At 50.1% G+C, this 27,526-nt stretch overlaps 1 protein-coding gene across 1 annotated transcript in view; it reads right to left on the minus strand.

Annotated features, from left to right (window-relative positions):
- The window catches only part of LOC129823350 (neurobeachin-like), a 402,752-nt gene extending 387,923 nt beyond the window's left edge, over window positions 1-14,829 (minus strand). The window contains exon 1 of the mRNA XM_055882274.1: window positions 14,259-14,829. Coding sequence (XP_055738249.1) covers window positions 14,259-14,537 — 279 coding nt within the window. The 5' untranslated portion in view covers window positions 14,538-14,829. The remainder of the gene's footprint in view (window positions 1-14,258) is intronic.
- Between the last annotated feature and the right edge of the window lie 12,697 nt (window positions 14,830-27,526).

Raw genomic sequence — 27,526 nt, forward strand, 5'->3', positions numbered from 1 at the left:
CTCCCCTGTCTAAATCTACACTCTGCTCTGGCCCCTGTCCCTCCCCTGTCTAAATCTACACTCTGCTCTGGCCACTGTCCCTCCCCTGTCTAAATCTACACTCTGCTCTGGCCCCTGTCCCTCCCCTGTATAAATCTACACTCTGCTCTGGCCCCTGTCCCTCCCCTGTCTAGATCTACACTCTGCTCTGGCCCCTGTCCCTCCCCTGTCTAAATCTACACTCTGCTCTGGCCCCTGTCCCTCCCCTGTCTAAATCTACACTCTGCTCTGGCCCCTGTCCCTCCCCTGTCTAAATCTACACTCTGCTCTGGCCCCTGTCCCTCCCCTGTATAAATCTACACTCTGCTCTGGCCCCTGTCCCTCCCCTGTCTAGATCTACACTCTGCTCTGGCCCCTGTCCCTCCCCTGTCTAGATCTACACTCTGCTCTGGCCCCTGTCCCTCCCCTGTCTAAATCTACACTCTGCTCTGGCCCCTGTCCCTCCCCTGTCTAAATCTACACTCTGCTCTGGCCCCTGTCCCTCCCCTGTCTAGATCTACACTCTGCTCTGGCCCCTGTCCCTCCCCTGTATAAATCTACACTCTGCTCTGGCCCCTGTCCCTCCCCTGTCTAAATCTACACTCTGCTCTGGCCCCTGTCCCTCCCCTGTATAAATCTACACTCTGCTCTGGCCCCTGGGTGCACTGTGGAGACCTAACCCTTAGTAGAGATCAGCTAAACTTAGTAGAGATCAGCTAATCCATAGAGACTATTCTATAGGCTGTAACTCATAGAGACTAATCTATAGGCTGTATTCATAGAGACTATTCTATAGGCTGTAACTCATAGAGACTAATCTATAGGCTGTAACTCATAGAGACTATTCTATCGGCTGTATCCATAGAGACTATTCTATCGGCTGTATCCATAGAGATTATTCTATAGGCTGTATCCATAGAGATTATTCTATCGGCTGTATCCATAGAGATTATTCTATCGGCTGTATCCATAGAGACTATTCTATCGGCTGTAACTCATAGAGACTATTCTATCGGCTGTAACTCATAGGGACTATTCAATCGGCTGTAACTCATAGAGACTATTCTATAGGCTGTAACTCATAGAGACTATTCTATAGGCTGTAACTCATAGAGACTAATCTATAGGCTGTAACTCATAGAGATTATTCTATCGGCTGTATCCATAGAGACTAATCTATAGGCTGTAACTCATAGAGACTATTCTATCGGCTGTATTTCTATGCTTAAAACAACATCACCCCTCTTTAGACAATAGATTGATGAATAGGCCAGTCACTTTCCTTCCTCTATATATCTATACATCCATCAACCCTCTTTAGACAATAGATTGACTAGCCTATTCATCACTTTCCTTCCTATATATATCTATACATCCCTCACCCCTCTTTAGACAATAGATTGATGAATAGGCCAGTCACTTTCCTTCCTCTATATATATATATACATCCATCACCCCTCTTTAGACAATAGATTGATGAATAGGCCAGTCACTTTCCTTCCTCTATATATCTATATATCCATCAACCCTCTTTAGACAATAGATTGATGAATAGGCCAGTCACTTTCCTTCCTCTATATATCTATATATCCATCACCCCTCTTTAGACAATAGATTGATGAATAGGCCAGTCACTTTCCTTCCTCTATATATCTATATATCCATCAACCCTCTTTAGACAATAGATTGATGAATAGGCCAGTCACTTTCCTTCCTCTATATATCTATACATCCATCACCCCTCTTTAGACAATAGATTGATGAATAGGCCAGTCACTTTCCTTCCTCTATATATCTATACATCCATCACCCCTCTTTAGACAATAGATTGATGAATAGGCCAGTCACTTTCCTTCCTCTATATATCTATATATCCATCAACCCTCTTTAGACAATAGATTGACTGGCCTATTCATCACTTTCCTTCCTCCATCCCTCCTCAGTCCCTCCCTATATCTATCCATCTATCCCTCCATCCATCAATCCATACATATATACTTCTATACATCCCTCCCATCCAACCCTCCATCCAACCCTCCATATATAGGACACTGTAAAGACCATGGCGAAAAAGAGCACCTCCTCCCAGCTGTCCACTGCACTGAGGCTAGGAAACACTGTTACCACTGATAAATCCACTATAATTGAGAATTTCAATAAACATTTCTCTACGGCTGGCCATGCTTTCCACCTGGCTACCCCTACCCCTACCCCGGTCAACTGCCCGGCACCCTCCACAGCAACCCGCCAAAGCCCCCACCATTTCTCCTTCACCCAAATCCAGATAGCTGATGTTCTGAAAGAGCTGCAAAATCTGGACCCCTACAAATCAGCCGGGCTAGACAATCTGGACCCTCTCTTTCTAAATTATCTGCCAAAATTGTTGCAACCCCTATTACTAGCCTGTTCAACCTCTCTTTCGTACCATCTGAGATTCCCAAAGATTGTAAAGCTGCCGCGGTCATCCCCCTCTTCAAAGGGGGTGACACTCTAGACCCAAACTGCTACAGACCTATATCTATCCTACCCTGCCTTTCTAAGGTCTTCGAAAGTCAAGTCAACAAACAGATTACCGACCATTTCAAATCCCACTGTACCTTCTCCGCTATGCAATCTGGTTTCCGAGCTGGTCATGGGTGCACCTCAGCCACGCTCAAGGTCCTAAACGATATCATAACCGCCATAGATAAGAGACATTACTGTGCAGCCGTATTCATCGACCTGGCTAAGGCTTTCGACTCTGTCAATCACAACATTCTTATTGGCAGACTCGACAGCCTTGGTTTCTCAAATGACTGCCTCGCCTGGTTTAACAACTACTTCTCTGATAGAGTTCAGTGTATCAAATGGGAGGGCCTGTTGTCCGGACCTCTGGCAGTCTCTATGGGGGTGCCACAGGGTTCAATTCTCGGGCCGACTCTCTTCTCTGTATATATCAATGATGTCGCTCTTGCTGCTGGTGATTTTCTGATCCACCTCTACGCAGACGACACCATTCTGTATACTTCTGGCCCCTCTTTGGACACTGTGTTAACTAACCTCCAGACGAGTTTCAATGGCATACAACTCTCCTTCCGTGGCCTCCAACTGCTCTTAAACGCAAGTAAAACTAAATGCATGCTCTTCAACCGATCACTAGAGGAGAGTAGTGATGCTGGACGGGCGGGCAGGTCTGACTTTACGTGGACAACTACAAATACCTAGGTGTCTGCTTAGACTGTAAACTCTCCTTCCAGACTCACATTAAGCATCTTCAATCCAAAATTAAATCTAGAATCGGCTTCTTATATCGCAACAAAGCATCCTTCCCTCATGCTGCCAAACATACCCTCGTAAAACTGACCATCCTACCGATCCTCGACTTCGGTGATGTCATCTATAAAATAGCCTCCAACACTCTACTCAGCAAACTGGATGCAGTCTATCACAGTGCCATCCATTTTGTCACCAAAGCCCCATAACCTACCCACCATTGCGACCTGTACGCTCTCTTTGGTTGGCCCTCGCTTCATATTCGTCACCAAACCCACTGGCTCCAGGTCATCTATAAGTCTCTGCTAGGTAAACCCCCGCCTTATCTCAGCTATCTGGTCACCATAGCAGCACCCACTCGTAGCACCCGCTCCAGCAGGTATATTTCACTGGTCACCCCCAAAGCCAATTCCTCCTTTGGTCGTCTTTCCTTCCAGTTCTCTGCTGCCAATGACTGAAACGAACTGCAAAAATCTCTGAAGCTGGAAACACTTATCTCCCTCACTAGCTTTAAGCACCAGCTGTCAGAGCAGCTCACAGATTACTGCACCTGTACATAGCCCATCTATAATTTAGCCCAAACAACTCCCTCTTCCCCTACTGTATTTATTTAGCTTCTTTGCACCCCATTATTTCTATTTCTACTTTGCACATTCTTCCACTGCAAATCTACCATTCCAGTGTTTTACTTGCTATATTGTATTTACTTTGCCACCATGGCCTTTTATTGCCTTTACCTCCCTTATCTCACCTCATTTGCTCACATTGTATATAGACTTATTTTTCTACTGTATTATTGACTGTATGTTTGTTTATGTGTAACTCTGTGTTGTTGTTTGTGTGGAATTGCTATGCTTTATCTTGGCCAGGTCGCAGTTGCAAACGAGAACTTGTTCTCAACTAGCCTACCTGGTTAAATAAAGGTGAAATAAAAATGTAAAAATTAATATATCTATCTCTCCCTCCCTCCATCCCTCTTTCCATCCATCCCTCCCTCTTTCCATCCATCCCTCCCCCTTTCCATCCATCCCTCCCTCTTTCCATCCATCCATCCCTCCCTCTTTCCATCCATCCATCCCTCCCCCTTTCCATCCATCCCTCCCTCTTTCCATCCATCCATCCCTCCCTCTTTCCATCCATCCATCCCTCCCCCTTTCCATCCATCCCTCCCTCTTTCCATCCATCCATCCCTCCCCCTTTCCATCCATCCATCCCTCCCTCCCTCTTTCCATCCATCCATCCCTCCCTCTTTCCATCCATCCCTCCCTCTTTCCATCTATCCCTCCCTCTTTCCATCCATCCCTCCCTCTTTCCATCCATCCATCCCTCCCCCTTTCCATCCATCCCTCCCTCTTTCCATCTATCCCTCCCTCCCTCTGTCCATCCATCCCTCCCTCCCTCTTTCCATCCATCCCTCCCTCTTTCCATCTATCCCTCCCTCCCTCTGTCCATCCATCCCTCCCTCCCTCTTTCCATCCATCCCTCCCTCTTTCCATCTATCCCTCCCCCCCTCTTTCCATCCATCCCTCCCTCTGTCCATCCATCCCTCCTTCCATCCCTCCCTCCCTCTTTCCATCCATCCCTCCCTCTTTCCATCTATCCCTCCCTCCCTCTGTCCATCCATCCCTCCCTCCCTCTGTCCATCCATCCCTCCCTCCCTCTTTCCATCCATCCCTCCCTCTTTCCATCTATCCCTCCCCCCCTCTGTCCATCCATCCCTCCCTCCCTCTTTCCATCCATCCCTCCCTCTTTCCATCTATCCCTCCCTCTTTCCATCCATCCCTCCCTCTTTCCATCTATCCCTCCCTCCCTCTGTCCATCCATCCCTCCCTCCCTCTGTCCATCCATCCCTCCCTCCCTCTTTCCATCCATCCCTCCCTCTTTCCATCTATCCCTCCCCCCCTCTGTCCATCCATCCCTCCCTCCCTCTTTCCATCCATCCCTCCCTCTTTCCATCCATCCCTCCCTCTTTCCATCCATCCATCCATCCATCCATCCCTCCTTCCATCCATCCCTCCCTCTTTCCATCCCTCCCTCTTTCCATCCATCCCTCCCTCTTTCCATCCATCCCTCCCTCCCTCTGTCCATCCATCCCTCCCCCCCTCTGTCCATCCATCCCTCCCTCCCTCTTTCCATCCATCCCTCCCTCCCCCTTTCCATCCATCCATCTCTCCCTCCCTCCCCCCATCCCTCCCTCCCTCCACCCATCCCTCCCTCCCTCCATCCCTCATCAATACCACCGTGGTGTGCTGAATGTCTCGCTGCGGTCTCCACGGAACGACCAGGCTGAATAATGGATCAGCTATCCCAGCCGCAGAGGACCGTGTTGGGCCAACAAAACACCACAGACGATCCCTGGCTGTCAGCTCCTTTAATTAAGGCTATATTATTCCAGACACTCCTGACCGCCGAGGAGACTAGACGAGACTGGAGAAAATGCCTGAAGCACTAAGGTTCATTCCAATAAGCTGGTTGGTGTCTACGCGCTCTCTTTCTCTATCAATTTAAAAAGCTTTCAAAATGTTTCATTGTCATGGCAAACACACTGCTCTCTCGCTCTCTCTCAAAAAAACCGAGGGGGCATAATCATTGTGCTTAATTCTATGTTAAAAAAAAAAAACATGTCTATTTTTCTACATATCTAAGCCATACCTCTTGATCCGTCTGTCATTTTCCTGACTGATTGTTCTTTTTTTATATAATAAAATACCTATTCTTCTCTGCATCTCTGCTAAAATCAGGTGAAAGATGGAAAGGAATGTGAGAGTCGTTATTCAGTACATTTAGTTATTGCTTGGTCTTTTAAAAAGTCGACCAACCTTTCCAGAAGGCATGCTAAGATATTTAGACACTATCTGATATCCTGAAAATGGCTCCTTGGTACCTAGTTATGAGGATGGGAGATTGGGGACCTATCTGGGCTAGCTAAAGACTACTTCATAAATTTGCTAGGTGGCTAGATTACAGAGAACAAAAATAAAAATAACATTTTTAAGAATTGTTATGATTATTTATATGATCTGTGTCTCTCAAAAGGGGCTTTGTTGTCATGGAAAACATATGTTAACATTACCAAAGCAAGTGAGGTAGATCATTTTTATTGTTCATTTCACTTTTGTATATTAACAGTAAACATTTAACATAGAAGTTTCAAAAGAATAAAGACATTACCATTGTCATATTATGTCTATATACAGTGTTGTAACGATGAACAAATAGTTAATGTACAAAAGGGAAAATAAATAAGCATAAATATGGGTTGTATTTACAATGGTGTTTGTTCTTCACTGGTTGCCCTTTTCTTGTGGCAACAAGTCACAAATCTTGCTGCTGTGATGTTACACTGTGGTATTTCACCCAGTAGATATGGGAGTTTATCAAAATTGGATTTGTTTTCGAATTCTTTGTGGATCTGTGTAATCTGAGGGAAATATGTGTCTCTAATATGGTCATACATTGGCCAGGAGGTTAGGAAGTGCAGCTCAGTTTCCACCTCATTTTGTGGGCAGTGAGCACATAGCCTGTCTTCTCTTGAGAGCCATGTCTGCCTACGGCGGCCTTTCTCAATAACAAGGCTATGCTCACTGAGTCTGTACATAGTCAAAGCTTTCCTTAAGTTTGGGTCAGTCACAGTGGTCACGTATTCTCTCTCTTCGTCTCTCTCTGCTCTGAAATTGCCCCAAGAAACTCATCTCAGGTCAGTGTTTCTTGTCTCCAGTCTAAAGAATGAATTAGTGTTTGAGGTGAGTACGATGGAAGCTGATGCTAGATGAGTGCTTTACCTTTACTTTGACCTGTGTATGTTCTAGCTAGCTCCTGGCCCATCCATCCATTTTGCCCTGCCCGCTTGCCTCTCTGTCTGCCTCTCTACCTCTCTGTCTGCCTCTCTGTCTGCCTGCCTCTCTGCCCTGCCCGCCTCTCTGTCTGCCCGCCTCTCTGTCTGCCCGCCTCTCTGTCTGCCCGCCTCTCTGCCTGCCCGCCTCTCTGCCTGCCCGCCTCTCTGCCTGCCCGCCTCTCTGCCTGCCCGCCTCTCTGCCTGCCCGCCTCTCTGCCTGCCCGCCTCTCTGCCTGCCCGCCTCTCTGCCTGCCCGCCTCTCTGTCTGCCCGCCTCTCTGCCTGCCCGCCTCTCTGCCTGCCCGCCTCTCTGCCTGCCCGCCTCTCTGCCTGCCCGCCTCTCTGCCTGCCCGCCTCTCTGCCTGCCCGCCTCTCTGTCTGCCCGCCTCTCTGCCTGCCCGCCTCTCTGCCTGCCCGCCTCTCTGCCTGCCCGCCTCTCTGCCTGCCCGCCTCTCTGCCTGCCCGCCTCTCTGCCTGCCCGCCTCTCTGCCTGCCCGCCTCTCTGCCTGCCTGCCTCTCTGCCTGCCTCTCTGTCTGATTTCAGGTCACATAGCCACTGCAGCATCAACCCCCCTCGCTCTCTCTTTCTCTCTCGTCCCTCCACACCTCCTCTCCCACATGCTTTTAAATGCATGGCGCTGTCCGCCTTCTTGCCTGCGAGACCAGACTACCATCTCTCCCCCTCCATCTTCCCTCCTCTCCTCTGTTCCGTTACAGGCGATGGTAAACTGTAAAAAGAAATGTGCGTGCAGCATCATCCCAAGGATGGAGCCAATTAGCTTAAGAATGGAATTGTATTTAACCTTTATTTAACTAGGCAAGTCAGAACAAATTCTTATTTACAATAACTGCCTACCCCCCCGGGCCAAACCCTATCCCGGACGACGCTGGGCCAATTGTGCACCGCCCTTTGGGACTCTCAATTACGGCTGATTGTGATACAGCCTGGAATCGAACCAGGGTCTGTAGTGACACCTCTAGCACTGAGATGCAGTGCCTTAGAGTGCTGCGCCCTATCGGGAAACCATAACATGAGATTAAAACTTCACCGTTCACCGAGACGTTGAATACGAAAAACCCAGATTCAGCTTCAGGCCCTGACACCCAAATTACCCCACAGCCAGGGGTAGATTTACGCTATTCGCCAAAATGGACCTGGCAATTAGCAATACGATTCTGATCCAATAAGATTCTGATCCAATACGATTCTGATCCACTTCATCACAAGCATTTAGCCTAATTTGCCTTATCATTCTATCATTTTAGCCTATTCAATATAAAACCACGTGGTTGAGAGATATCGGCCTATTTAGGACCCTTTCAGAAACAGATCACAATTTAACAGCACTTCACATATTCTTATTTAAATTCTGAAAAGTATTACTAACATATATCCCAACATTGAGATACAATGCCTCGATGTATTCATCACAACATTGGGATGTGTGTAGTCTCTTGAGGAACTCGTACACTGGTGCCTCATTGTAGCTACAACAGTGTCAGAGTCCAACTTTAACATGTGATAACATTACAACGGAATAGATTAACTAAGCCACGCCTCCAGTCTTCTGATCTGACGCAATGGGTCATATCTCTATAACCCAGCACCCAGCATTAATAACCCAGCATCAATAAACCAGCATCAATAAACCAGCATCAATAAACCAGCATCAATAACCCAGAATCAATAACCCAGCATCAATAACCCAGCATTAATAACCCAGCACCCAGCATTAATAACCCAGCACCCAGCATCAATAACCCAGCACCCAGCATCAATAAACCAGCATCAATAAACCAGCATCAATAACCCAGCATCAATAACCCAGCATCAGTAACCCAGCATCAATAACCCAGCACCCAGCACCAATAACCCAGCATCAATAACCCAGCACCCAGCACCAATAACCCAGCACCAATAACCCAGCATCAATAACCCAGCACCCAGCACCAATAACCAAGCACCAATAACCCAGCATCAATAACCCAGCATCAATAACCCAGCACCCAGCACCAATAACCCAGCATCAATAACCCAGCATCAATAACCCAGCACCCAGCACCAATAACCCAGCATCAATAACCCAGCACCAATAACCCAGCATCAATAACCCAGCACCCAGCACCAATAACCCAGCATCAATAACCCAGCATCAATAACCCAGCACCCAGCACCAATAACCAAGCACCAATAACCCAGCACCAATAACCCAGCACCAATAACCCAGCACCAATAACCCAGCACCAATAACCCAGCACCCAGCATCAATAACCCAGCATCAATAACCCAGCATCAATAACCCAGCACCAATAACCCAGCACCAATAACCCAGCACCAATAACCCAGCATCAATAACCCAGCATCAATAACCCAGCATCAATAACCCAGCACCCAGCATCAATAACCCAGCATCAATAACCCAGCACCAATAACCCAGCACCAATAACCCAGCATCAATAACCCAGCATCAATAACCCAGCATCAATAACCCAGCATCAATAACCCAGCATCAATAACAGATCACCCAGCATTAATAAACCAGCATTAATAAACCAGCATCAATAAACCAGCATTAATAAACCAGCATCAATAACCCAGCATCAATAACCCAGAATCAATAACCCAGCATCAATAACCGATCACCCAGCATTAATAAACCAGCATCAATAAACCAGCATCAATAAACCAGCATCAATAAACCAGCATTAATAACCCAGCACCAATAACCCAGCATCAATAACCCAGCATCAATAACCCAGCATCAATAACCCAGCATCAATAACCCAGAATCAATAACCCAGCATCAATAACCCAGCATCAATAACCGATCACCCAGCATTAATAAACCAGCATCAATAAACCAGCATTAATAAACCAGCATCAATAAACCAGCATTAACAACCCAGCAGCAGGGTCAACCTAACAGCCCAGCAGCAGGGTCAACCTAACAACCCAGCAGCAGGGTCAACCTAACAACCCAGCAGCAGGGTCAACCTAACAACCCAGCAGCAGGGTCAACCTAACAACCCAGCAGCAGGGTCAACCTAACAACCCAGCAGCAGGGTCAACCTAACAACCCAGCAGCAGGGTTAACCTAACAACCCAGCAGCAGGGTCAACCTAACAACCCAGCAGCAGGGTCAACCTAACAACCCAGCAGCAGGGTCAACCTAACAACCCAGCAGCAGGGTCAACCTAACAACCCAGCAGCAGGGTCAACCTAACAACCCAGCAGCAGGGTCAACCACACAACCCAGCAGCAGGGTCAACCACACAACCCAGCAGCAGGGTCAACCACACAACCCAGCAGCAGGGTCAACCTAACAACCCAGCAGCAGGGTCAACCTAACAACCCAGCAGCAGGGTCAACCAGACAACCCAGCAGCAGGGTCAACCAGACAACCCAGCAGCAGGGTCAACCAGACAACCCAGCAGCAGGGTCAACCTGACAACCCAGCAGCAGGGTCAACCTAACAACCCAGCAGCAGGGTCAACCTAACAACCCAGCAGCAGGGTCAACCTAACAACCCAGCAGCAGGGTCAACCTAACAACCCAGCAGCAGGGTCAACCTAACAACCCAGCAGCAGGGTCAACCACACAACCCAGCAGCAGGGTCAACCACACAACCCAGCAGCAGGGTCAACCTAACAACCCAGCAGCAGGGTCAACCACACAACCCAGCAGCAGGGTCAACCACACAACCCAGCAGCAGGGTCAACCACACAACCCAGCAGCAGGGTCAACCACACAACCCAGCAGCAGGGTCAACCACACAACCCAGCAGCAGGGTCAACCTAACAACCCAGCAGCAGGGTCAACCTAACAACCCAGCAGCAGGGTCAACCTAACAACCCAGCAGCAGGGTCAACCTAACAACCCAGCAGCAGGGTCAACCTAACAACCCAGCAGCAGGGTCAACCTAACAACCCAGCAGCAGGGTCAACCTAACAACCCAGCAGCAGGGTCAACCACACAACCCAGCAGCAGGGTCAACCTAACAACCCAGCAGCAGGGTCAACCTAACAACCCAGCAGCAGGGTCAACCTAACAACCCAGCAGCAGGGTCAACCTAACAACCCAGCAGCAGGGTCAACCTAACAACCCAGCAGCAGGGTCAACCTAACAACCCAGCAGCAGGGTCAACCTAACAACCCAGCAGCAGGGTCAACCAGACAACCCAGCAGCAGGGTCAACCTAACAACCCAGCAGCAGGGTCAACCACACAACCCAGCAGCAGGGTCAACCTAACAACCCAGCAGCAGGGTCAACCACACAACCCAGCAGCAGGGTCAACCACACAACCCAGCAGCAGGGTCAACCACACAACCCAGCAGCAGGGTCAACCACACAACCCAGCAGCAGGGTCAACCACACAACCCAGCAGCAGGGTCAACCTAACAACCCGGCAGCAGGGTCAACCTAACAACCCGGCAGCAGGGTCAACCTAACAACCCAGCAGCAGGGTCAACCTAACAACCCAGCAGCAGGGTCAACCTAACAACCCAGCAGCAGGGTCAACCTAACAACCCAGCAGCAGGGTCAACCTAACAACCCAGCAGCAGGGTCAACCTAACAACCCAGCAGCAGGGTCAACCAGACAACCCAGCAGCAGGGTCAACCAGACAACCCAGCAGCAGGGTCAACCTAACAACCCAGCAGCAGGGTCAACCTAACAACCCAGCAGCAGGGTCAACCTAACAACCCAGCAGCAGGGTCAACCAGACAACCCAGCAGCAGGGTCAACCAGACAACCCAGCAGCAGGGTCAACCTAACAACCCAGCAGCAGGGTCAACCTAACAACCCAGCAGCAGGGTCAACCTAACAACCCAGCAGCAGGGTCAACCTAACAACCCAGCAGCAGGGTCAACCAGACAACCCAGCAGCAGGGTCAACCTAACAACCCAGCAGCAGGGTCAACCTAACAACCCAGCAGCAGGGTCAACCTAACAACCCAGCAGCAGGGTCAACCTAACAACCCAGCAGCATGGTCAACCTAACAACCCAGCAGCAGGGTCAACCAGACAACCCAGCAGCAGGGTCAACCTAACAACCCAGCAGCAGGGTCAACCTAACAACCCAGCAGCAGGGTCAACCTAACAACCCAGCAGCAGGGTCAACCTAACAACCCAGCAGCAGGGTCAACCTAACAACCCAGCAGCAGGGTCAACCTAACAACCCAGCAGCAGGGTCAACCTAACAACCCAGCAGCAGGGTCAACCTAACAACCCAGCAGCAGGGTCAACCTAACAACCCAGCAGCAGGGTCAACCACACAACCCAGCAGCAGGGTCAACCTAACAACCCAGCAGCAGGGTCAACCTAACAACCCAGCAGCAGGGTCACCCTAACAACCCTGCAGCAGGGTCAACCTAACAACCCAGCAGCAGGGTCAACCTAACAACCCAGCAGCAGGGTCAACCTAACAACCCAGCAGCAGGGTCAACCTAACAACCCAGCAGCAGGGTCAACCTAACAACCCAGCAGCAGGGTCAACCTAACAACCCAGCAGCAGGGTCAACCTAACAACCCAGCAGCAGGGTCAACCTAACAACCCAGCAGCAGGGTCAACCAGACAACCCAGCAGCAGGGTCAACCAGACAACCCAGCAGCAGGGTCAACCTAACAACCCAGCAGCAGGGTCAACCTAACAACCCAGCAGCAGGGTCAACCTAACAACCCAGCAGCAGGGTCAACCTAACAACACAGTATGTTTTCAAGTGTAGCCTATAGACTAAAGGGATTCTTGCATAATGTGATGAAAACACAGTCCAGATACCCCTTGTCATCCCCTCACACACACAGTCCAGATACCCCTTGTCATCCCCTCACACACACATACAGTCCAGATACCCCTTGTCATCCCCTCACACACACAGTCCAGATACCCCTTGTCATCCCCTCACACACACAGTCCAGATACCCCTTGTCATCCCCTCACACACACAGTCCAGATACCCCTTGTCTAGGCTATAGGGCATTAGTGCATCTGAGATGTGCATTAAAACACATTTGTTTGCAAAAACAGAAATCCCCTTTCGTTAAGTCCCAGCCGCGTTTAAAATCTCCCCTCTTTTCCAGAGCCTCGCTAGGTGATATTCAAACATAACTATATGAAAGGTAGGGAATGGCATTTCCGCTAGCTTAGCACAGGTTACCCCATTCACGAAGAAGCAGGTGCACCTAGCCTATTGAATTGAAATGACGCCTATAGTAAATGAAACATGCATAAGTAGTAGACACCATATTGGGCTTATAATAAGCTAAATATCCTGTTCAAAACAAAACTATAGCTTATCGGCTCATTCTTTCCTGGGTCACTCATTGGCTAGTTTTAGGCTACATGTGGCGAAAACAATGCACAGAGCACAATGCTACTCGGGCCTTTGTTCAATCCCGTAGCCGACAACAGAAGTAGCAGCCTGCACAGAGAATGGTTACCAACCAATCCAATATAAAATGTTAGGGTTGTCCTCGGTTGTGTGCCGAGTAGTGTGCAGAAACAATGTAACGATTCGGCGTTTGTGTGTAACAGACACACTTGCACATGATGTATCAATTTTGTATAATGTTTCATTGGCTTGTCAACGGGGTCAAGTTAATGTTTTCACTCGGGCTCAGCTGAAATTGTATTTGGACGTACACACACCATCTCCACTAAAGTTATTTCCGGCCACATATTTCCCGAGTGTCGCCACATCCATAAATAAATAGCCTTCACACAGAGAGAGACGGGCCATACTGTCAATAACCCCTGGATAACTACAAGCCACTGCTCTGTAGCGAGGGGTCACACATCACATGCCTTGGTTTAGCTTCAAGCCTTTACAAATCACAGTCGTCGCCCCCCCCCCCCCCCCTCCCCTCCCTCGATCTACCTCTCTACAGCGTTAATGATAATCCAGTCCCTCATTATCTCCACTGCATGATTGAAAAACGACACTAATCCTTCCACTGATCAGACATTATCTTGCCAAGCCTTAGCCCACTACATAGATGAACAAAACATGAGTTTCTACTGTTGCTACACACAGCGGCGTAGGGCGACCGCAGCATAGCAACGTGCAGGGATTCTATCTCCCGATGCTAGCCTAGAAGACGAATGGATAAGCTACAGCGGCGACGCTTAACTTCGACTATACCGGTTTCTACTTACCAGGTTGAGAACCGTTTCGACGATGTCCCGATTGGTAACCTCTCCAACCTGAATAAGACCCACGAGCACCGCGAATTTCATTTGAATATTCCTGATTGGCACGGCGGGGTTGATCACCCCGGTCTGGAGCACCATGGAACCGGTTCCAGAGACCATCCTGTCCCCGATGGGAGCCGAACCAGCGCCCGTGACGACCTGCGGCTGGCCGGGGACCGGGGGTTGAGCGGCTCGGTCTGGCTCTGATAGTGGAGGTGCAGTAGCCGGCGTCTCGCTCGACATTTCCCCTTTAGAGACGGGAGATGCGGCCGCTGAGGTCTCTCTCTCTTTCTCACACCTGCTCTAGACCACAACTCTCTGTCGTTCCGCTGCTAAAACAAATATATAGTAAAATATGGGGAAAGGGGGGGGACTGTGGAGTATGAGGAGTATGAAATTACAAAAGAAACGATCATTTATCCTCTCCTCTTCTTCGATGGTGCGAAGGAATGCATAAATAAAACACGCGTTATCTCTATGCTCGGCAGAACGGTACCCTCTCTGTCTCTCTCTGTCTCTCTCTCTGGGAAGCTGCAGTGAGTGGTGGTCGTCGTCATGACGCCATGTTGACGCCCCCTGGCTGCGTATTGGCGCGCTTGCCACGCCTGCGCACTGGAGAGCTCAGCAGGCTGCGCTCATGCAATCATGTAGAAGAGACGGTGCTTTCGGAAAGTATTCAGACCCCTTCCCTTTTTACACATTTTGTTACGTTACACTTACAGCTTTATTCTATAATTGATATAATTTTCCCCCTTATCAATCTACACACAATAGCCCATAATGACAAAGTGAAAACAGGTTTTTAGCTATTTTTGCAAAAGAAATTAAAAATTAAAAATAAATACCTTATTTACATAAGTATTCAGACCCTTTGCAATGAGACTCGAAATTGAGCTCAGGTGCATCCTGTTTCCTTTGATCATCCTTGAGATGTTTCTACAACTAGATTGGAGTCCACCTGTGGTAAATTCAATTGATTGGACATGATTTGGAACGACACAAACCTGTCTATATAAGATCCCATAGTTCACAATGCATGTCAGAGCAAAAACCAAGCCATGAGGTTGAAGGAATTGCCCCTTAGAGCTCCGAGACAGGATTGTGTCGAGGCACAGATCTGGGGAAGGCTACCAAAAAATGTTTAATAAAAATGGAAAACTGATATCACATTTACGTAAGTAAAAGTATATTTTAGCAAGTACATTTACTTTTGATACTTAAGTATATTTAAAACCAAATACTTTAAGACTTTTACTCAAGTAGTATTTTACTGGCTGACTAACTTTTACTTGTCATTTTCTATTAAGTTATCTTTACTTTAACTAAAGTATGACAATTGGGTACTTTTTCCACCACTGCATGTCACCCAATGAGCATGTTTGGGATGCTCTGGATCGACTTCTACGACAGCGTGTTCCTGCCAATATCCAGCAACTTCAAACAGCCATTAAAGAGGATTGAGACAACGTTCCACAGGCCACAATCAACAGCCTGATCTACTCTATGTGAAGGAGATGTGTCACGCTGCATATCTGTATATTCCCAGTCATGTGAAAGCCATAGATTAGGACCTAATGAATTCATTTCAATTGACTGATTTCCTCATAGCAACTGTAACTCAGTAACATCTTTTGAAATTGTTGAATGTTGCGTTTATATTTTTGTTCAGTAATAATATAAAAATACAAAACTATAATAACCTTGGGTTACACACGCACACACACACGCACGCACGCACGCACGCACGCACGCACGCACGCACACACACACACACGCACACACACACACACACACACACACACACACACACACACACACACACACACACACACACACAATAAAACAAGAACGAGGCATACACATCAGGACAGACACTCACCCAGACTGTGTGTTATATTATATTTTGTGAGCAGCACTTGTGTAGTTTAAATAGAGTTCAGCGGATGTAGAGTGTGTGTGTGTGTGTGTGTGTGGTCTCTGAATCCCAGACAGAACCTGTTTATTTATTTACAAACTGTCTGACTGTCGTACTCTCCTCCTTCCCTTTTTCCTTACATCCTCCATCCCTCGTCTTCTCCTCCTCTCCTCTCATCTTCTCCTCCATCCCTCGTCTTCTCCTCCTCTCCTCTCATCTTATCCTCCTCTCCTCTCGTCTCCTCATCCTCTCCTCTCATCTTCTCCTCCTCTCCTCTCATATTCTTCTCCTCTCCTCTCATCTTCTCCTCCTCTCCTCATCCTCTTCTCTCATCTCCTCCATCCCTCGTCTTCTCCTCCTCTCCTCTCATCTTCTCCTCCTCTCCTCTAATTTTTTCCTCCGCCCATCATCTTCTTCTCCGCACCTCATCTCCTCCTCTCCTCTCATCTTCTCTCATCCTGTACTCTCATATCCTTCACTTTCAGCTCCCCTCCCCCTACATACTGAATTCTTCCTTCTTTCCCTCTCTCCCATCCTCCCCTCTCTCCCATCCTCTCCCATCCTCCCCTCTTTCCCATCCTCTCCCATCCTCCCCTCTCTCCCATCCTCCCCTCTCTCCCATCCTCCCCTCCTCCCCTCTCTCCCATCCTCCCCCATTCTCCCCTCTCTCCCCTCTCTCCCATCCTCCCCTCTCTCCCATCCTCTCCCATCCTCCCATCCTCCCCTCTCTCCCATCCTCTCCCATCCTCCCCTCTTTCCGATCCTCTCCCATCCTCCCATCCTCCCCTCTCTCCCATCCTCTCCTATCCTCCCCTCTCTCCCATCCTCTCCCATCCTCCCCTCCTCCCCTCTCTCCCATCCTCCCCCATTCTCCCCTCTCTCCCCTCTCTCCCATCCTCCCCTCTCTCCCATCCTCCCCTCCTCCCCTCTCTCCCATCCTCTCCCATCCTCCCCTCCTCCCCTCTCTCCCATCCTCCCATCCTCCCCTCCCCCATCCTCCCCTCCTCCCCTCTCTCCCATCCTCCCCCATCCTCCCCTCTCTCCCCTCTCTCCCATCCTCCCCTCTCTCCCATCCTCCCATCCTCCCCTCCCCCATCCTCCCCTCCTCCCCCCTCTCCCATCCTCTCCCATCCTCCCCCATCCTCCCCATCCTCCCCCCTCTCCCATCCTCCCCCATCCTCCCCTCTCTCCCATCCTCCCATCCTCTTCCCATCCTCCAGCCTTCAATTCCCCTGCTCCATCTCATCTTCTCTCAAACGCCCAAGCAGAAACCCTCTACACGTTCTATGCACTGTATGTGAGTGTTTGTATTTGTGTTTGTGTGTGTGGAACATTTCAGCTATGCACACAGCACATTTGAGATAATAATTGTAACACCCACAGTGTTAAATGTAACACTTTCTTAGTGTGTACTGTATATGTGACCCACCAAGATAGTGTTAAAATAAAAGTGTTTCTGTTGGTTCCAGACGATCAAAAGTGATGTGGCGAAATGAATGCACTTTATATAAATATACAAAGGGTATGTGGACACCCCGACAAATTAGTGGATTCGGCCACACAGCCATGAAATCTCCATAAACAAAGATTGGCAGTAGAATAGCCTTCCTGAAAAGCTCAGTGACTTTCAACGTGGCACTTTTCCAACAACTCAGTTCGTCAAATTTTTGCACTTCTAGAGCTGCCACGGTCAACTGCAAGTGGTGTTATTGTGAAGTGGAAACGTATAGGAGCAACAACGGCTCAGCTGCAAAGTGGTAGGCCACACAAGCGGGACCGCAGAGTGCTGACGCGCATAAAAATGGTCTGTCCTCGGTTGCAACACTCACTACCGAGTTCCAAACTGCCTCTGGAAGCAACGTCAGCACAATAACTGTTTGTTGGGAGCTTCATAAAATGGGTTTCCATGGCCGAGCAGCCGCACACAAGCCTAAGCGCACCATGTGCAATGCCCAGCGTCGGCTGGAGTGGTGTAAAGCTCGCCGCCTTCGGGCTCTGGAGCAGTGGAAACACGCTGTATGGAGTGATGAATCAACACTTCACAATCTGGCAGTCTGTCAGGTGAATCTAGATTTGGCTGATGCCAGGGGAACGCTACCTGCCCAAACGCATATTGTCAGCTGTAAAGTTTGGAGGAGGAGGAATAATGGTCTGATGCTGTTTTCATGGTTCAGACAAGGTCCCTTAGGCTTGTCCACATACTTCAAGTAGTGTATGTCTTCTCTGGGGCCTGTAGTTTTTCCTGATCTCATGACCTGGAAGCGGCGCAGGTCCTAATCCAGGCACTTGTCATCTCCCGTCTGGATTACTGCAACTCGCTGTTGGCTGGGCTCCCTGCCTGTGCCATTAAACCCCTACAACTCATCCAGAACGCCGCAGCCCGTCTGGTGTTCAACCTTCCCAAGTTCTCTCACGTCACCCCGCTCCTCCGCTCTCTCCACTGGCTTCCAGTTGAAGCTCGCATCCGCTACAAGACCATGGTTCTTGCCTACGGAGCTGTGAGGGGAACGGCACCTCAGTACCTTCAGGCTCTGATCAGGCCCTACACCCAAACAAGGGCACTGCGTTCATCCATCTCTGGCCTGCTCGCCTCCCTACCACTGAGGAAGTACAGTTCCCGCTCAGCCCAGTCAAAACTGTTCGCTGCTCTGGCACCCCAATGGTTGAACAAACTCCCTCACGACGCCAGGACAGCGGAGTCGATCACCACCTTCCGGAGACACCTGAAACCCCACCTCTTTAAGGAATACCTAGGATAGGATAAAGCAATCCTTCTGACCCCCCCCCCCTTAAAAGATTTAGATGCACTATTGTAAAGTGGCTGTTCCACTGGATGTCATAAGGTGAATGCACCAATTTGTAAGTCGCTCTGGATAAGAGCGTCTGCTAAATGACTTAAATGTAAATGTAATGTAATGTATAACTCTGGATCCTATTCGTTAGCTATGACAAAATATTATTATTATTATAGCTTCCCTTTTCATCTGTGCTATAGAGCTGGGGGATGTCTTGTTGGAAACACTCCTGGCCTAAGGTGTGTCATGACTCTCCTGACAGTGGATCAAAAGACCAATCAGCTAGGCAAATGTTTGAAGATAGATAGACCTCTCTCCCCCAGAAGAGGGGAAGGGGTGCTGTGCCAGTCTTGACATCTTAAAACTGGGTCGTAAATTTAGAAAGAACTTTTTTTTTCTTGCCCTGCAGTATTGGGAAGGAAATCCCTTTGTCTACAGAAGACCTTTGTTGACAAAAACTCTAACAACCAAACTAATGAACTTTGGAACAATATTCATAAGATAGGAATGTTAAGAATATTCCGTGGGGATCTAAAGAATAATCCTGTCATATGGTTTATTATTTTGTGATGTCATTAAAACCTCTTAGCGCTAGGGGCCAGATTTTTTTTAAATAACGTACCCAACGTAAACGGACATTTTCTCTGGCCCAGATCGTAGAATATGCATATAATTTACAGATTAGGATAGAAAACACTCCAAAGTTTACAAAACTGTCAAAATATTGTCTGTGAGAATAACAATATTTATTCTGCAAGCAAAAACCTGAGAAAATGTAACGCGGAAGTGATATTAAAAAAAAAACATCTGTGTTCCCTGGCCCGTCTAACCACCATTTAAAGGGGTATCAACCAGATTCCTTTTCCAATGGCTTCCTCAGGCTGTGACCAGGCTGTAGGCTTTTAATTTGAAAAATGAACAAGTTTTTTCAAAACTAGTCAAGTGTCCTCCGAATATTTCCTGCGCGCACGGCAGGAGCTCACCATTTTCCGTTTGTCTCTTATTGAATAGGTTATGCTCCGGTTGAAATATTATCGATTATGTTTGTTAAGGATGGTATAACAAAGTAAATGTAACTCTGAAAGTGTACGCATTCTATGTATCAAGTTTACATCCTAATGTTGTATGAAATATATGATTAAATATGAAAATACTAGGCCTCCTGTCACGTTCCTGACCTGTTTTCTGTTGTTTGTATTTGTGTGATGGCCAGGGCGTGAGTTTTGGGTGGGCAGTCTATGTTTTCTGTTTCTATGTTGGTTTTGGGTTGCCTGGTATGGCTCTTAATTAGAGGCAGGTGTTTTGCGTTTTCCTCTAATTGAGAGTCATATTAAGGTAGGGTGTTCTCACTGTTTGTTTGTGGGTGATTGTCTTCCGTGTCAGTGTATGTGCGCACCATACGGGACTGTTTCATTGTCGTTAGGTATTTGTAGTCTGTTCCTGTTCGTGCGTTCTTCACTTTGTATGTAAGTTCGTGTCCAGGTCTGTTTACTTTGTTTTGTTGTTTTGTAAAGTATCAAGTGTTCTTCGTGTGTTTAGTTTCGTCTTGTTTATTAAAATTCATTATGTATTCACAACCCGCTGCATTTTGGTCTTTCGATCCTTCTCTCCTCTCCTCGTTTGAGGAGGAGGATTACGACACCCGTTACAGAATCACCCACCAAACCCAGATCAAGCAGCGGGTTAACGGACAGCTACGACAGCAGCAGTGGGAAAAGGAGGATTGGACATGGGAAGAGATCCTGGACGGTAAAGGACCCTGGGCAGAGCCAGTGGAGTGTCGCCGCCCCAAAGCGGAGCTGGAGGCAGCGAAAGCGGAGAGGCGACGTTATGAGGAGGCAGCACGGAAGCAAGGCTGGAAGCCCGCAAGTACTACCCAAAAATATCTTGGGAGGGGGGGGGATAAGAGGTAGTGGGCCGAGGGCAGGTAGGAGACCTGCGCCCACTTCCCAGGCTAACCGTGGAGAGCGGGAGTACGGGCAGACACCATGTTACGCAGTAGAGCGCACGGTGTCTCCTGTACGGGTGCATAGCCCAGTGCGGGTTATTCCACCTCCCCGCACTGGTAGGGCTAGATTGGGCATTGAGCCAAATGTCATGAGGCCGGCCCTACATATCTGGCCACCAGTACGTCTCCTTGGGCCGGCTTACATGGCACCAGCCTTACGCATGGTGTCCCCGGTTCGCCAACACAGCCCAGTGCGGGTTATTCCACCTCCCCGCACTGGACGGGCTACGGGGACCATGCATGGTCCGGTATTTCCGGCGCTACCTCCTCGCCCCAGCCCAGTACCACCAATGCCTACACCACGCACCAGGCTTCCAGTGCGTTTTAAGAGCCCTGTTCCTCCTCCACGCACTCTCCCTATGGTGCGTGTCTCCAGCCCAGTGCCTCCAGTTCCGGCACCACGCACTAAGCCATCTGTACGTCTCCAGAGCCCTGTACGCACTGTTCCTTCTCCCCGCACTCGCCCGGAGGTGCGTGCCCTCAGCCCGGTACCTCCAGTTCCGGTACCACGCACCAGGCCTATAGTGCGCTTCGAGAAGTCAGTGTGCCCTGTCCCTGCTCCCCGCACTAGCCTTGAAGTGCGTGCCGTCATCCCGGTACCTCCAGTTCCGGCACCACGCACCAGGCCTACTGTGCGCCTCAGCAGGGCAGAGTCGGCCGTCTGCCCAACGCCTTCTGCACCGCCTGTCTGCCCAGCGCCGTCTGAGCCATCTGTCTGCCCAGCGCCGTCTGAGCCATCTGTCTGCCCAGCGCCGTCTGAGCCATCTGTCTGCCCAGCGCCGTCTGAGCCATCTGTCTGCCCAGCGCCGTCTGAGCCATCTGTCTGCCCAGCGCCGTCTGAGCCGTCCGTCTGCCCAGCGCCGTCTGAGCGGTCCGTCTGCCCAGCGCCGTCTGAGCCGTCCGTCTGCCAGGAGCCGCTAGAGCCGCCCGTCAGTCAGGAGCCGCCAGAGCCGCCAGCCAGTCAGGAGCCGCCAGAGCCGCCAGCCAGTCAGGAGCCGCCAGAGCCGCCAGCCAGTCAGGAGCCGCCAGAGCCGCCAGCCAGTCAGGAGCCGCCAGAGCCGCCAGCCAGTCAGGAGCCGCCAGAGCCGCCAGCCAGTCAGGAGCCGCCAGAGCCGCCAGCCAGTCAGGAGCCGCCAGAGCCGCCAGCCAGTCAGGAGCCGCCAGAGCCGCCAGCCAGTCAGGAGCCGCCAGAGCCGCCAGCCAGTCAGGAGCCGCCAGAGCCGCCAGCCAGTCAGGAGCCGCCAGAGCCGCCAGCCAGTCAGGAGCCGCCAGAGCCGCCAGCCAGTCAGGAGCCGCCAGAGCCGCCAGCCAGTCAGGAGCCGCCAGAGCCGCCAGCCAGTCAGGAGCCGCCAGAGCCGCCAGCCAGTCAGGAGCCGCCAGAGCCGCCAGCCAGTCAGGAGCTGCCAGAGACGCCAGCCAGTCAGGAGCTGTCAGAGCTGCCCTACAGTCATGAGCTGCCCTACAGTCATGAGCTGCCCTACAGTCATGAGCTGCCCTCCAGTCATGAGCTGCCCTACAGTCCAGAGCTGCCACCCAGTCCGGACCTGCCAGAGTCCCTCAGCCCGGACCTGCCAGAGTCCCTCAGCCCGGACCTGCCAGAGTCCCTCAGCCCGGACCTGCCAGAGTCCCTCAGCCCGGACCTGCCAGAGTCCCTCAGCCCGGACCTGCCAGAGTCCCTCAGCCCGGACCTGCCAGAGTCCCTCAGCCAGGACCTGCCAGAGTCCCTCAGCCAGGACCTGCCAGAGTCCCTCAGCCAGGACTTGCCAGAGTCCCTCAGCCAGGACCTGCCGCCCCTTATCCCGGTGCTGCCCCTTATCCCGGTGCTGCCCCTTCATTTAGGTGGTTTTAGTTGGAGGGTGGTCATTGGGAGGGGGATACAGAAGCGGGGAGTGACTATGGTGGTGCGGGGACAGCGTCCGGAGCCTGAGCCACCACCGTGGTCAGATGCCCACCCAGACACTCCCCTGAACTTTGTGCTGGTGCACCCGGCGTTCGCACCTTGAGGGGGGGGTTCTGTCACGTTCCTGACCTGTTTTCTGTTGTTTTGTATTTGTGTGATGGTCAGGGCGTGAGTTTTGGGTGGGCAGTCTATGTTTTCTGTTTCTATGTTGGTTTTGGGTTGCCTGGTATGGCTCTTAATTAGAGGCAGGTGTTTTGCGTTTTCCTCTAATTGAGAGTCATATTAAGGTAGGGTGTTCTCACTGTTTGTTTGTGGGTGATTGTCTTCCGTGTCAGTGTATGTGCGCACCATACGGGACTGTTTCATTGTCGTTAGGTATTTGTAGTCTGTTCCTGTTCGTGCGTTCTTCACTTTGTATGTAAGTTCGTGTCCAGGTCTGTTTACTTCGTTTTGTTGTTTTGTAAAGTATCAAGTGTTCTTCGTGTGTTTAGTTTCGTCTTGTTTATTAAAATTCATTATGTATTCACAACCCGCTGCATTTTGGTCTTTCGATCCTTCTCTCCTCTCCTCGTTTGAGGAGGAGGATTACGACACCCGTTACACCTCCCAAGTGGCGCAGTGCTAGCTGTGCGACCAGAGATTCTGGGTTCGAGTCCAAGCTCTGACGCAGCCGGCCGTGACTGGGAGACACATGAGGCGGAGCACAATTCTGGTTACTGTGAGTGTAGTTTCTAAATGCATATATGATAAGTTGACTCTCTTTGTCTCTCCCTCTCTTTATCTTTCCCCACCCCCTTTCCATTGTTTAACAAGCCGTCATATCTTGTCAGGGACTTTTATCTCATGTAAGTGTGTATGTGTATTCTGTGTTATCATTTAGTTAGTTAGTAAATAAATGATTAAATCAATTTGTGTAGTATTGAATATTCAGAAGGGCTAGGGTTCTTGCAGATCCAATGATTATGCAATTTTCAGGATGAGACTGATATGAGGTAATAATTGACTGTCATTGATGTAAGAGATATCTGTATGTCTTCCGAGTTGGGAAGTCGGGAGATAGTAACTCATTACACAACTCTTCCCGTGGTGCCTCAAATTCCTAATGAGTTAATTGTTACATGATTAATTTAATCGCGTAACAATTAAACCTAGTTGATCAAATAATTAACAGTCATCAGATTAATGATGACAGTATAGTTTGATTTCAGAGAAGTGTGATTGACTTGGAGTTACATTGTGTTGTTTAAGTGTTCCCTTAATTTTTTGAGCAGTGTATATATTTCAGCTTTATTTAACCAGGTAGGCCAGTTGAGAACATGTTCTCATTTAGAACTGCGACCTGGCCAAGACACAGAGTTACACATGGGATAAACAAACGTACAGTCTATAACACAATAGAAAAATCTATATACAGTGTGAGCAAATGTAGTAAGATTAGGAGGTAAGGCAATAAATAGATGGCAAAATAATTACAATTTATCAATTAAACACTGGAGTGACAGATGCGCAGAAAGAATGAATGTCTGACTAACATGTTCAGGAACCTCAGTATCCCTTCGCCTCGTTTTCATCGTCTTTATCCTGTGCCAAACACATTTACTCAGTGAGTCTACATTATTAACGTTAGCTGCTGGCTCTGACTGCACAATTGCATCAATGTTAGCTAGCTAGTGAGCTAGCTAGGCTACTAAGAGCTATCATTAGTAGTTTTTGCTAGCTGTAGGTTGGATCATTCTAGCTGGTATTAGAGGACTATAAAACTGCTTTTATTAACACATACCTAGTTTTCCATAACAAATATCAGCAGAAATTGCAACGCCATCTCCTCCAAAGGAGTCCCCATTGGTAGGCCCGAGGAGTTGCTTTGTGGTCTTTATGGAAGGGTTCCAGACCTTGGCCCGAACGCCATGACCATGCGTTGAACACTTTGTTGGAGCAATTCTGCGGCTTGTCTGTCAGGCAGCCCATTACGACAGTTACCTCCCTAGCCCCTCAGTAACGAGGCTATCAGCAGCGTCGCCTCCCCGGTCACCCCGGGGTCCCGAGATCCCCGCTTACCTCCTTCAGGGCGCTACGATGGAAATTCCAGAAACTGGCTGGCATTCCCTCTCCCAGCCTGGGAACTACCGATGGATCTCGACTCACTCATCGCCTTGACCATTCGGGTCGACGGACGACAATTCCACCTCGCCTCCGTGGTATCCTGGAAGTCTCCGATGGCTCCATTGATGAGAGAACCCGAGGCTACCCGAGTTCCCACGAGAGCCTCCAAAGATTGATGATTCACCTCTTGCCGAGCCCATGCAACTAGGCAGAGCTAGGCTGTCTCCAGCTGAGCGGCTGTACAGGCTTCACACTAAGAGTTGCCTGTATTGCGGGACTGCTGGTCGTTTCGTCTCCACCTGTCCACTAAAAGACCAGGCTCACGGGTAGGAGCGAGTACTCTGGTGGGCCATATGGAGAACTTTTCCTCTCTCCTTACTCGCATCCCTTTTCATGCCATGTTGCTGTGGGGATGCTTTAATTCCTCATGGTTACAAGGTTAGTTCTGTGTGGTTACAAGGTTAATTCCTCATGGTTACAGAGTTTAAACAGAAAAAACTCAAAAGGTTAATTATAAGTATTAATTTCGTGTGGTTAAGGTTAGGGCTAATGTTTGCGGAAAACTTAAAAAAATATATTAAAAACAAACAATGGTGTTTCCATTAAATGTCATCAATTATTCTCCCCAGCTTACTAGATCATTATGAATTGCAGTGGTGCAGTGGTCAGAGCAGTGTGCTTCGGTCTAAGCAGTTCACCTCTGAGCATCATGAGTTTAGGCCAGTGCTGGGAAATAGTTTTACTTTTTCTGGGTCAGCGCCGAGGGAGGCATGTCGTTATCTGGGTCAGCGCCGAGGGAGGCATGTCGTTCTCTGGGTCAGCGCCGAGGGAGGCGTGTCGTTATCTGGGTCAGCGCCGAGGGAGGCGTGTCGTTCTCTGGGTCAGCGCCGAGGGAGGCGTGTCGTTCTCTGGGTCAACGCCGAGGGGGGCATGTCGTTATCTGGGTCAGCGCCGAGGGAGGTGTGTCGTTCTCTGGGTCAGCGCCGAGGGAGGCGTGTCGTTCTCTGGGTCAGCCCCGAGGGAGGCGTATCGTTCTCTGGGTCAGCACCGAGGGAGGCGTATCGTTATCTGGGTCAGCGCCGAGGGAGGCATGTCGTTCTCTGGGTCAGCCCCGAGGGAGGCGTGTCGTTCTCTGGGTCAGCGCCGAGGGAGGCGTGTCGTTCTCTGGGTCAGCGCCGAGGGAGGCATGTCGTTCTCTGGGTCAGCCCCGAGGGAGGCGTGTCGTTCTCTGGGTCAGCGCCGAGGGAGGCGTGTCGTTCTCTGGGTCAGCGCCGAGGGAGGCATGTCGTTCTCTGGGTCAGCCCCGAGGGAGGCGTGTCGTTCTCTGGGTCAGCGCCGAGGGAGGCATGTCGTTCTCTGGGTCAGCGCCGAGGGAGGCATGTCGTTCTCTGGGTCAGCGCCGAGGGAGGCGTGTCGTTCTCTGGGTCAGCGCCGAGGGAGGCGTGTCGTTCTCTGGGTCAGCGCCGAGGGAGGCGTGTCGTTCTCTGGGTCAGCGCCGAGGGAGGCATGTCGTTATCTGGGTCAGCGCCGAGGGAGGCGTGTCATTATCTGGGTCAGCGCCGAGGGAGGCGTGTCGTTCTCTGGGTCAGCCCCGAGGGAGGCGTGTTGTTCTCTGGGTCAGCGCCGAGGGAGGCGTGTCGTTCTCTGGGTCAGCGCCGAGGGAGGCGTGTCGTTATCTGGGTCAGCCCCGAGGGAGGCGTGTCGTTCTCTGGGTCAGCGCCGAGGGAGGCGTGTCGTTCTCTGGGTCAGCGCCGAGGGAGGCGTGTCGTTCTCTGGGTCAGCCCCGAGGGAGGTGTGTCGTTCTCTGGGTCAGCGCCGAGGGAGGCGTGTCGTTATCTGGGTCAGCGCCGAGGGAGGCGTGTCGTTCTCTGGGTCAGCGCCGAGGGAGGCGTGTCGTTCTCTGGGTCAGCGCCGAGGGAGGCGTGTCGTTCTCTGGGTCAGCGCCGAGGGAGGCATGTCGTTCTCTGGGTCAGCGCCGAGGGAGGCGTGTCGTTCTCTGGGTCAACGCCGAGGGGGGCATGTCGTTATCTGGGTCAGCGCCGAGGGAGGCATGTCGTTCTCTGGGTCAGCGCCGAGGGAGGCATGTCGTTCTCTGGGTCAGCGCCGAGGGAGGCGTGTCGTTCTTCTTAAGACCCTTTCAAACGACCGAAATCTAAGTATATTTCCAGTGCTCAGCCTGCTCACAGAGGGGTTCTGGGCAATTGATTACCTCCGGTTTCACACAGAAATGTGAGTGACTCGCCATTATGTGTGTATGTGTGAGAGAGAGAGAGAATAAATGAAAATGAGGTGGAAACTGAGCTGCACTTTCTAAATTACTGTCACATGTATGACCATATTAGAGACACATATTTCCCTCAGATTACACAGATCCACAAATCACACACAGATACACAGATCTTTTTTTTATTTTTTTTTACCCTCCCTCTTTTTCTCTCCAATTGGTAGTTACAGTCTTGTCTCATCGGTGCAACTCCCGTACAGACTCGGGAGAGGTGAAGGTCGAGAGCC

The sequence above is a fragment of the Salvelinus fontinalis genome, chromosome 25 (genome assembly GCF_029448725.1).
Source record: "Salvelinus fontinalis isolate EN_2023a chromosome 25, ASM2944872v1, whole genome shotgun sequence".
Lineage (NCBI taxonomy): Eukaryota > Metazoa > Chordata > Actinopteri > Salmoniformes > Salmonidae > Salvelinus > Salvelinus fontinalis.